This window comes from Centruroides vittatus, unplaced genomic scaffold (genome assembly GCF_030686945.1).
Source record: "Centruroides vittatus isolate TY-2023 unplaced genomic scaffold, ASM3068694v2 scaffold_450, whole genome shotgun sequence".
NCBI lineage: Eukaryota > Metazoa > Arthropoda > Arachnida > Scorpiones > Buthidae > Centruroides > Centruroides vittatus.
Genome location: NW_027122709.1, coordinates 2,850,250 through 2,863,089, shown reverse-complemented (window position 1 = coordinate 2,863,089; position 12,840 = coordinate 2,850,250). Strand labels below are relative to the sequence as shown.

Below are 12,840 nucleotides of genomic sequence, written 5' to 3'. Positions count from 1 at the left end.
CTCAAATCAAATTTCGTGGCCTTCAGAGGTCTCAGTTGTTCTTATTCTTTTAGATCTAGAATTTACCTGACCAATTTTACTTTTACACTTTCTCTTAGGTGGTTTTTTTTTTTCTTCTTATTTTCTTTTATAAAATATCAAGTCTTTTTAAATCCATTTTGATAAAACAAAGATGAATTGTATGTACGTTAGATGAGCAATAACACTTTCTAAATAGCAAATTCATTAGATTATTACTTCCAATTTGATAATAGAACGTCACATGGTCACTATGGAAACATTTTTTTTTTAAATTGTTATAGAAGTAACACAATGCAACTATTTTATTTAAAGTTTAAATTTTAAATTTAATGAAGTAAGTTTAAAATATGCCATTTGCCAAAATATTTAAAAATGCAGCTTAAGGGAAAGTTCCTCATCAAGCATGAACATCACTGTAACATAAGTGCAATCACCAATCTGAAATCTATAAAACATTTATTCTATAGATAATATTTCCATAAAATAAGTAGTCTATACTTTTTGTCAGGACATAAAATGAATATAACCAAAATTTGATCCAGATTGGACACAAATTGCAGGAGTTATAAGGAATTTATACACAGACGATGGCTTTTATATTAGTAACAATGATGAAGAAATTAACATTATTACAGCGTATTTAAAAAATGCGATAATGAAGTTAAAAGATTTTCACTTTCAAATATTTATAACAAAACTCAATATTTCTACTTTATTTGGAAAAAATAGTATATTACTAGCTAGGAGCTATTTTTTAGCTTTGCTTTTGTTAAATTTTGAAGAATTTTGTTTGAAAGTTTAAGGGGATATTAGGAGAAGAGACCTAGTATAAATTGTTTTTGCTCTGTTGGCATCAATAGTGGGGATGAGTCAAAATGAGTTGAGTGAAGATTAAGGGTAGGAAAATGGAATAACATACAGTTGACCCTTGATAATCCAACAGGTATGGGACCAAAGGGGTGTCGGATTACCGAAAGTGATTACATATTTGGCATTGTTTGCTAGCAGTAGCCTACAATATTCCTACATTTTATGAGTAAAATGCTGCCTAGATTAATATGGAAGTGAAACACCCATTTTGGTTAACTAAAACATGTTTATTAAAAGAAATATGGAAGCCAATAAATATATACATACAGTATGTATAGGCATAAATAATACAATACGTACAGAACTACTCACGGAAAACACAAGAAATGTGTGTCATCGTGTAAGAATTGGGTGGGGAGATTCCTGTCGCGACGTCCTTCTGTGCAAGCAGACACGTAATGGGACGGGGACTACGGTGACCTTAATGGGAGGTGTGTCAGACTACTGAGCATGTCGGATTATCAAGGGTCAGCCGTAGTATTAAAATCTCAAAATGTGGAGATAGAACAAAATGGCTTTTGACCAGCAATAAGTTGTATATTTTTATTTTTAAGAATAATTGAAATTTTGCTCAATGCATTTTTCCCATAAGATGATGTAACAATTACTAACATTTATAATTTTTAAAAAAATATTTAATACATTTCACAAAAACTACATACTTTTGTTTATTTCTGGATATAATTGCTGTAAACATTGAGACATTTGTCCCAGCATGACACTAATTTGAACATAACTTTACGGTACTGCTGCTTGTCAAGTTGCTCAAAAGTAGTCCAGAATGATATCTTCCAATTCCTCCTGATCTGCAAAGCGTTTCCCCACCAAAAATTTCTTTAAAGGTCCGAACAAATGAAAATCTGAGGGGGCTAAATCTGGACTATACTCTACATGTCAAATAAAACCGAACTGTGGTTGGCACAATGGAATTGGGAGGTCCCGCAACATCCTCCGTATAGTCCAGATTTAGTCCCCCATTAGATTTTCATTTATTCAGACCTTTAAAGAAATTTTTGGTGAATAAAGAAATGAAAAAATGCTTTGCAGATCAGGAGGAATTGGAAGATACCGTTCTGGACTACTTTGAGCAACTTGACAAGCAACAGTACCGTGAAGGGATGTTCAAACTAGTGTCACTCTGGGATAAATGTCTCAATGTTTACGGCAATTATTGCCGTAAACATTGATAAATAAACAAAAGTATGTAGTTTTTGTGGAATGCATTAAATATTTTCTTTAATTATAAATGTTAGTGTAATTTTGGCCTGTACCTTTACTATCAGACTTCCCATGTAATATTAATTTTAACAAAGTAAAAAAAAAATTCAGTCAATTCAAACTGAATTCTAAACAATATTCAATGCTAGTAGTTTAATTAACATTGAGGTTTTAAAACTATTTAGAAATTGCATAAATAAATTTTTTTCATTTTACTATTAAAATTTATTTTAATTCTAATGTAAAATTATAATTGAAAATATATATTATGTGTATATTTACAAAATTTGTTATAGTTTCAGGCATTTGGACATTATCGTAGCATGTTAGGTAAAAAAAGTCCCGACGAAATTGAATTGCTCCGATCGAATCCAAAGGTTTGTTGGATTGTTGTGATATACTGACAAATTGCTTAATCTTTATTTGTCGTTTTATATTTTCAGGTGTGGAATGTCCATAGTGTATTGAATGTTTTACATTCACTTGTAGATAAATCAAATATTAATTGCCAATTGGAAGTGTATACAAGTGGAGGTATAAATAGATAATTAAAATAAATTTTGAAAACGAATTCCATAATCTTTAAACTTGTTTATTATTATTGTTTTTTTATTTATTTAGGAGATCCAGACAGTGTAGCTGGAGAATTTGGTCGTCATCTTTTATATAAAATGCTTGGTTATTTCAGTCTTGTTGCTTTACTTCGTCTTCATTCATTGTTGGGAGACTATCATCAAGCCATAAAAGTTTTAGAGAATATCGACCTTAATAAAAATGTAAATATTATTATTTTATTTGTCTATATATATTTAATACACATTTAATTAGTACTTAAGCTGTTCTAATTGACTTTCTCCTATATTTTGTAATTCGTTCATATAAAATTTCATAGTGAACTTGAATACTTTTGCAACACACATTAAAAATTTATTTAGTTTAAATATTTGGAGTTATAATCATATTTTTACTAAACATTTAGTGAATGTTTATTAGAATATTTTTATCAATAATATATATTTCTAGAAAGCAACAAACTTTATCCACAAATTCATTTCTAACAAATCCATCTTTTATATTAAACATTATGCTTTTATCAAAAATAAGTTGTTTATATTTAAGTTAATGCTAAATACCTCGTTTAATATTTAAATTTTTTCTACAATTTAAATATTCAACAATAATCTTTGATGTTGAATTTTATTGAAAAAAGTTATTAGTGGATTTTAAATACAATGATATTTTAACCAATTTGTTAGTAAAGTTTAAATATACAGGTGTTATTCCTGCTTAACATCAGTAATCATCTGGCCAGATAGTCAAATTAGCTAAGGTTAAGGGACCCAGGATTGAATCCAGGCAGTTGAAAATCTCTAGGAATTTTTTGACGGAGGTCTATCCTGGATATGTTGGGTCTTGTTTATCACCATCCAGCCACCCATTTTGGGCCTGGCCAAAACCCACCATGGACTTGAAAAAAGGCCCCGTTACTGTCTAAAGTGGGAAGAATTTTTTAAAAATCGGATTTTCTGTATGAAAATATTAACCAGGAGCCTATTACCATCATTTTGAATGTGGAAAAATTATAATGCATTACGGTGTCAACCCAAAACTCCTAACTAATCTGGAAAATTAAGTTAAACACAATATAATGTCTATGTTGAGTTTTATTTCTGGTCACCAAACAGTTAATATGGTTGTTAACAAACAGTTGTTTTGTATGTAATAGCATATAGTCTGCATGCCACACTCTAACATTACATTTTAAATACTGTATGGAAAATAACACAGCAATATAGAAATTTGTTAGGAAAATAAATGCAGATAAGGTTTATAATAAGAACAAAGAATAAATTACAAAACATAGTTTTAACAATACTTTTGGTGTTTCTGTAAATTGGAGAATTGCTTGATTACTATTAGTGACATCATGAAAGCATGTTTAGACATTGTTATAGGAAGAGTTGTTATGATGAGTTTGTATATGCTTCTTCTAACATTAATTACATACAAGACACACATTTATTTCTTGACACTCAGTGTGCTTTTCAAAACGTACATACAATACTACTCTGTAGTATTTTAACCAATTGTATTTAGAATATAATTTAAGACTTTTCTTGCATATTGTTTTAAACATGTACTGAAATTTGGGACATAAATGTAAACTTTTTTTATAAAAATAGCAGCCAAAAAAATGTATCAGGGATATATTGGGTTGACTAATAAGTCTTTGCATTTTTTATGTTAATTTAAACATTTTATTTAACTTACAAATACAAATTATATATGATCCATTTTGTTGTATCACTAGTTTCCATCTTTCTATCAATTTCTCAATTCCTCTTCGGGAAAAGGCCACAGATTTTGAGACTATATATTCCACAATAGCATTTTTGACTTCATCAGTTCAAACAAATTTTTTTCAATCTGAATAATTCTGTAAAGATATCTGAATAATCTGAAGGCTTCAAATCCAGAAAATATGGCAGATGAGGCAAAATTTCCCATTGCAATTCTCTTCTTTTTTCTAGGGTTAATTTGGCAACATGGTCTCTTACATTGTCATGATGCAGTATGATGTCCTTGCAGTTTGCTAGCACTGGTCTAATTGTTCACAATAGATGTTGGCATTTATGGTTTGATTCAGATCTAGTAGTTCATAATACACTATTTTCTTCACATCGTTACTTTTTTTTGGGTGCAGTCCACTTTTTTGTGCGGATGTCGAGGGCTCTGTTGGATTTTGCCATGATTGTTTCCTTTGAATATTAGTGTATAATATCCATTTTCCATCTCCAGTAATTACTCAATCTAAAAATGGATCTTTCTTTTGGCGATCAAATAATAATTTTATCTAGCAGTACTTAATCATTGTGTGAGATCAGTTGCTGTTAACTTGCATGGAACCCATACATCTAACTTAGGAACTTTTCCAAGCCTTTTAAGATGATTGCATACACTTTTTTGGCTTACATTTAATTTTATAGCCAAGTCTCTTGTGGTAGTTTTTGGATTGGCTTTTCAACCAGAGCCTTTAGGTCTCACTGTTGACCACGATTGGCCAACCGGTGTTCGTCATCTTTCGAGTTAAAATCTCCCTTCCGAAACTTAGCAAACAAAACTGAGCTTTTCTCATCTTTAAAGTGTCAGTGCCACAAATTTCTGATGTTGCCTTAGTTGCATTTAAATCTTTTCAGAAACAAAAAAGCAAAACATGCCTCATATGGTTGTTGTCTTCTTCCATTCAGAGAACTAAAATGTTCACAAAATAAAATTAAAGCTATTCTAATCAATTTAACAGACTGGTAACATGTTCCCACACTTAAATACCAAAAGTCACACTTCTCTATGAAAATTGACTGCTATTGTAAAAATGTTTAATTGGGCAATAAAAAAACAGACTTATTACTCAACTCAATACATACCTCCTATGAAGTTTTGGTATTATAAACCAAAAGATATTCTATTGGGAAAATGTAAATGGGAGATGCCTTGATAAAGTTTTTTGGTTATTTAAGTGTATAAGAAAATTTTTAATTTGACATATGTTTTGAATCTTATCTAGAGTATGTATTCGAGAGTTGCTGCATGCCAGATAACAACATATTATTATGTCGGATTTGCTTACATGATGATGCGTAGATATGCAGATGCTATCAGAACATTTTCGAACATTCTTCTCTACATTCAAAGAACAAGACAAATGTTTCAGCAAAGAACTTATCAAGTTGATCAGGTAAATTTTTACTCAAAATGTATTAATACTAAAAGTTAAACTTTTGAATTTATGTAAACTTAAATATCTTTGTTTTGAAATAAGTGACTTTTGTTTAATACTTTTTATGTGATCTACCAAGAAAACAGTTTTCAAGTTTGTTTTATTTAAATTTTATTATTTATTATTGTAATTAGTAAAATCCGAAGAAGTCATTCAAAAATGAAATATTAATCTTACTAAAATGCTAGTTTCATGTAGAAATATATTATTCATTGCAGCTAATATGTTTAAATACATTATGTAAATCTTTTTCAGTCATATACTAATATGTGAATATTGTAATTTACTAATATTCAAATGAAAATTATGCATTTTCATCTTATAATATAATCAAGATGGGTTGATGATAATAATAATGATAATAATAAGAGCAGAGTCCAAATGGTTAGGAGTTGAAATTTGGTACACAGTTAGGGTACACTATGAGAATGCACACTAAGAAGAGAGATTTTTGGAAATTCCACCCTGTGAGGGAGAGGGATAAGGTTAAGGATTACCCTGAAGAACTTGGCTTCTTCTGTACTATTTTAGATGCAATTATTTGCGTTTTTGTGGGAAATCAGACATATTTTTAGACCGATCTAAAAAGTTTCTAATTACCTTCGGAAGAAGGGGGCCTAATTCTTGCTTTCGGTGAAAACAGGTAAGATCAGCTATATAGTTATAAAGGTTATCTTATGTAAGGGTTTATCCATTAAATGACCAATCTAACACATTTTAAAAATTCTTTATTCCTCTACTGTACACAATTTAAAAAATTTTTTAAATGTGTTAGATTGGTCATTTGGTGTGATAAATCCTTACATAAAATAACCTATGTAAAAATAAATCAAATACTATAATATAATAAAGTAAAAGGGTTAGAAGTGCAAAATAATCTATAATTTTAATTTTTGCTGTTGTTATTTTTTGCTCAAGCAACTTTGGGCTCATCTGTTAGTTTCTAATATTCGTAACATTTTGTAAAACAAGATTTGAGTCTTATTGCTAGATTTTTTAAATTTTGATTTAGTTTGATCTCGATTGCATATTTCTCTTAACTTCTCCTCCTCTCCTCTTGTTTTTTCCACCTTTAATTTAATTATCATTCTAACAAACTTGTTTTAAAATTATCCCTTCCGATTGGTTGAGCTCGGACCCTTCCAAGTCATGAATTGGGAGAGTAAATTCTGATAATGTTACAGTAACTATTCTTATTTTAATTTAAAAAGATACAATAATTAAAGTGAGAAATAATCCATTGCTAAAAGTTGTATAACATATTAGTGATGATAAATTTAATACATTATTTTAATAATGGAATTTTCTATCTTTGTAGATTAACAAACAAACTGAACAAATGTATACATTGTTAGCAATATGTTTGGTTCTCCACCCTCAACAAATTGATGAAAGTGTGATGTCATATTTACAAGAAAAACATTGGGAAACTATGTTTCGCCTGCAAAGAGGGTATTGTGTATTTTTGGAATCATATAATTTTTAATTCTTAGCAAGTAGCTTTAATTTTTCAAATTCACTGTGTTTTTAGGTTTATTTTCATAAATTGCTTTTTTTTTCCAAGCAAAAGCTTGGAAAATATTATGCACTACATTAAATTTTTCATTATGTTAATTTAACGCATTAACCGTCAAGAGGTACCACTTGTGTGACATACTAAAAATTTCCCCTGGTGCTTCAAGGTACAAGGTTTGTGCCTCGGTGACTGATTATACACTATGCATCATGGATTAACATTGGTACCTCACAGAACATTTCTGTAAATGTAGTTTAATTAAAAATAACGCAAAACAAATTTGTACCAACCTGCGAGGTACAGTACAGTACATATAACTCTCAGCTTGTACATGTAAATTCATTTATCTAAGCCTTTAGGCATACATATTTTACATCAAACAAAGCTTTTAAAATTAGCATAAATATTTTAAAGAAATCAATTCAAAGAGAAAACTTAGATTTTCTAATATGAAAAGAACATAAATCTATAGTAAAAAAGAGAATGACCCAGGGGCTCAAAAAATTTTAATGGTGGCAGTTAATGTATTTATGTATATATAACTATAACAATCAATATAATATCTAAAGGTATCATGAGAAAGTACATAATATAGTTAGGATAGATATGTTGTTATAATTTGTGCTCAAGAAAATCATATCCCCTTAATCATCATATGGAAGAAGAGCCAGTGATTTATGTTGTTGATCTTCATGGTAAGAAAATTATATTAATCATGTACTGTTGACTGACTGAACAAGTACTGTTTCAATTGAGAAGTTATAATAAAAAGAAGTTGTAGTTTGTTTCTCATGCAAAACTACAGTACAGAGCGTCGATAAGTGGAATGGCCGGAAAGTGGAACGATTTTCAGTCGGACTGTGTCGTGCCGAATCGAATGTTTTTGATACTAAATTTACTTCTAAAGTATAATTTTCATGTTTTTTTATATTCTTTAATATATTTATTTTGTTTGTACAAAATGCAGAAATAATTTTTAACGATACGATAGCCTCGATGATTATTATAAAAATTTTCGTTAGGCTTAAAATCGACGAAAATTCAACACGAAGCGACACGCAACGGAGAAAAATTCAACAGGAAGCGATACGCAACGGAGAAAAATTTGAACGTCGGACAGGTTAATGTATTTTTTGTACAAAGTCGGAAACTGGAACAAATCATTAACTGGAAGGACCCCAGTCCCCAATTGGTTCCACTTTTCGACGCTCTACTGTATTTGAATTTTTGTTTCATTGGGTAGACAAAATGGCTTGTTTGAAAAGATATATGCTCATTATGCTCACTTTCCAAAGTTTAAATCTAATTGCCAGTGAACATTCAATAGTTTGATGAACAGTGAGTTTTTAATTGCTCATTTATTCTCATAAATGAGTAATTCAGAGGTTATTATCAAACTATTCAAGCATTATCCACCAATCATGTTCAGTTGTAAGTAATTAGTGATATGTCCAGATTATGAATAGCAAAATACACAATATTTTAAGTTTAGAATTTATTTCTGTAACATATTATACATTGTATTTTCTATAAATCACACAGCAATGAATTCTTGGTGTGAATTCATTAATATGATCATAGATTTTTTTCCCCTCATTCGGAAAGACTACAACATTTCAAACAATAAGTGAAATTACAGAAATCTGTATATATAGACTACAAGATTCTAAATTATTGAACTTAATTGTAATTTCAACAATTTATATAAATATATAATTTAAGTTTTGTTTGGAACTGAAATAAATTTTCATCGTGTACTGATGAATACTTGTAAAATTTTGAAGTTCAGCCATTGTTTTAAATACTGATTGATTGATCTGATAGTAACCATTTAATTTCTGAAAGAATTGAACTGTATTTTTCTTTAAATTGTAAAATTAATATTTTATAAACAAACAATTTTATATTTTATTAACAGACAATTAAAGGAATTTGAGACATGTTTTTCATTTGCTTGCCCCAAATTTCTCTCGCCAGTTTCTCCTTCTTATGATACAGAAATACCACCTAATTATCACAAGGTAAATTTTAAATATTATCTGAATTGTAATTGAAAATTTTGACTGTAACTTTACATATGTATTTTCTATTTCAGGAACCATTTTTTCTTCAATTGAAAGTTTTCTTGGATGAAGTACAACAACAAATCATGTTGCCAAATATAAGAAGGTGGTGTTTGAATTTTTCATAAATTTTTGTTTCTGATTAAAATGTCTATGACAAATAAATTAGTCAATTCAACATAAGACATAAAAATATACAAATAAATGTTTAATTTGTTGGGAAAAAAATAGAAAACAAATTATAGCATTAATATAAGGACATGAACTGATACAAAATCTTTAAGAAACATCTATCTTCTTATGTTTTTTTATAATCAGAAGAATTTATTATACATAATTTTAAAAATAATAAATTTGAATATGTCTTTTATACTGATTTATGTATTTATTCTCTTTTCAGTTACATGAAACTCTATACAACTATGCCTATCTCAAAATTAGCTGCATTTTTAAATATGGTGAGCAAATTTTATTAATTACTATATACTGATTTGACTAGGGTTGTGGAATTAATTATACATGTAGTATTAATTGTTTTTTAGTGTGCTTGTCTTTTAATATTTTTTTCTAAGGGTTTGTAATTCCAAAATTTCTTTCGTGTTTTCACTCATTTAAGAATTAATTCAAACTTGAGAAATAATTTTTTTTTATTCAGACAGCATTTTCAACTTTGTTTATAATAAATTTTTGAAAAGGTTTACAAATTGACTTCTTAATTCTTATATATATATATATTACTTCTTACTTCTTATATATATATATGTAATATATACTGTAATTACATGTAACACACCAATTAATCTGCCTGGAATTAAACTTATGAACAGTGTTACATAAATGAAAAACAGGTTCAAACAATTGCCAAGCCTGGACTTTGGATACAGGCAAGAAAAAAAATATAAAAATATCTATGTAGTTAACACACTTATTTGCAAAACATGACTATAAATAACATGACAACTCATAAAGACTCAAATAAAGGTATTTATTAAATACTACAAAAGTGACGATGTACATATACATGGGTAAACTAGACACAAAAGTTAGTTTAATAATTCACACAAGTTGGTAAATAAAAAAAAAACTCAGACCTATAATTAGTCCAAATCAAAAATTAATATTTACAAAACTTAAGTCTCCACAAAAACCAACAAAATAACTCAAAATCAAAGCACTTACAAAACTCTTAGAATTCTAAACATCAGGAACCTCGAGCGAATCTAATCTCTTCACTTGATAGATCTTGTACTCAAAAGTATCACCTTGGTTTCTTCCACTTCACCACTTCTTTATACATCCTGAATGTGACATCACATTGGCACATGCCATTCTACTCCATTTACATATGTACTTGCTAACAGTTAGTTTTAATTCTTTGTAATTGTTTCTGACAAGAGTCAGTCCAATCTTTTCATACATTTCTTTGCTCCCTTTTGGAGATTGTTAAATGCAAGATACCATTTTAGATTAGCAACGATGTTTCTTACAAGTGACAGTCACGTAAGTAACTTTTATCTTTTTGAATTTAGAACTGGGGGATAAAGACATTTGTCCTTTAAACAAAAGAAAACATCGCCAAACTAAATTATAATTGTAACTAAAACAAAAAATAATATTCTGTCTTGACTCCTTACAAACATCAAAATATAGTCTGTCTATTCTGTGTATAAAAAATATTAAGCGTAAAATTGTCACAAGTGTTTTTCTATTAGAAAAAATGTGGCACCAGGAATTGCTAAATTGTTATGAATATTGGGAATAAAGGGTCAAAGTCCATGGGTTAAGCAAGAAAAGTGAGCAGGAGGTAGGGCTGTCTATGAAGGCCAGGGAAAATAAAACAAAAAAGAAATAATGGTACTAAGAGTCGACAGAACTTTTGAACAAGCTGGTGAATTCCCTAGATTATTATGTAAATTAAATAAAACAACTGTAATTATTATGCAGTTCTTATCAAGAATGTAATTTTATAAAATATTCTTACTTTTCGTATTGTTAATATGGAACATCACAAATTCGGAATAAAAAGAAATTTACTAGATTAAACTTTTAAAATTATTTTATATCCTGGAAGATTTGTTGATAAGTAGTTAATTTCTGTTTGCATATCCGTGATTGGATATTTGCTTTTTTTAATTATTCCTGTATATATTTTAAATAAATTAGAAAAATAAATTGTTGTTTGGTTTTAATAATATAATTGTGTATACATTTTTTAAAAGTATTGTACATAGAAAATTACATATTTATTATAAAAAATCATTTTTAGATTAATAATAAAAGAAAAAAAAGGTTTACTTATCTCATATTATTAACTGTATAATTTGTTACTTTGAAATTTATTAACTAATGATGTTAATTGATAAAATTTTATATACAACACACCGTAATTTATATATCACATACTTTTTAATACTTTAGAACGAAGAAGAATTTCGAACACATTTACTCTGTTTTAAGGTAAGGAATTTTTAAAACAAAGTGAAATTAATTATCAGGTAAAAGATATTAATTGGTGTATATTATATTAAGCATAAAATGAAAAACATGGTTTGGACTAAAGGTACAAATGGATTAGAAGGAGAATTTCAATGTGGTTCTGAAGTTGATTTTTTCATAGACAAAGTGAGTAATATTTATAGATTGTTTTATATCATACTAAATAGCAATATATTAAATTTAATATTCATATCAGGATATGGTGCACATTGCTGACACAAAAGTTGCAAGAAGATATGGAGATTTCTTTATTAGACAAACTTTAAAATTTGAAGAAGTAAGTTTTCTTTTAAATTACAGTGGAACTTTGATATTTGAAAAGAATGGAGATAAAATTTGTTTTAATTGATAATTATACTTGAAGAATTTAAAAATAAATAATTACACTGATAAATATTTTTATAATAAGAAAGGAAGTAAAATTAGAGAATGAGATAAACTAGAGCATACAACATTTAGATATGTTTTACATTATTATATCTTAGATTCAGTTTAATGCAAAATTTGTTGTTTTATGTAGAGTCAAAAATAAATCAAACTTTCAATATAATTTTTATTATGTTAATGCTACAAATATTTACAAATCATTTTCAAAATAAGTATCTTCTGCAGATATATTTCTGTCAATGTTTGTACCCATTTATTAAAACAGTTTTGTGGCCCATTCTTTGAGTGCAGTCATCTGCTGATTTGAATCTGTGATCCTTCTGTAGAGCTTTTGTTTTGGTAAAGATATGAAAGTTGCTTGTCTGTTTCATGTGTTCACCAAAATGGATAAGAAAGCTATGGAGGTCAAGTTTATGGTGTTTTTCCTGATATTCACTAGAAGAGCTTGATACACTGGGGCATTGTCATGGTGGAGAACCCAGCTTTTTGTT

The 12,840-nt window shown here is 28.4% G+C and overlaps 1 protein-coding gene across 1 annotated transcript in view; it reads left to right on the top strand.

Moving 5' to 3' along the window:
• The window catches only part of eIF3l (eukaryotic translation initiation factor 3 subunit l), a 34,902-nt gene that overhangs the window by 18,116 nt on the left and 3,946 nt on the right, over positions 1-12,840 (top strand). Inside the window, exons 8-18 of the mRNA XM_067287321.1 lie at positions 2,406-2,486; positions 2,553-2,643; positions 2,731-2,885; positions 5,675-5,845; positions 7,206-7,339; positions 9,322-9,424; positions 9,499-9,572; positions 9,867-9,924; positions 11,885-11,923; positions 11,996-12,088; positions 12,159-12,239. Coding sequence (XP_067143422.1) covers positions 2,406-2,486; positions 2,553-2,643; positions 2,731-2,885; positions 5,675-5,845; positions 7,206-7,339; positions 9,322-9,424; positions 9,499-9,572; positions 9,867-9,924; positions 11,885-11,923; positions 11,996-12,088; positions 12,159-12,239 — 1,080 coding nt within the window. The remainder of the gene's footprint in view (positions 1-2,405; positions 2,487-2,552; positions 2,644-2,730; positions 2,886-5,674; positions 5,846-7,205; positions 7,340-9,321; positions 9,425-9,498; positions 9,573-9,866; positions 9,925-11,884; positions 11,924-11,995; positions 12,089-12,158; positions 12,240-12,840) is intronic.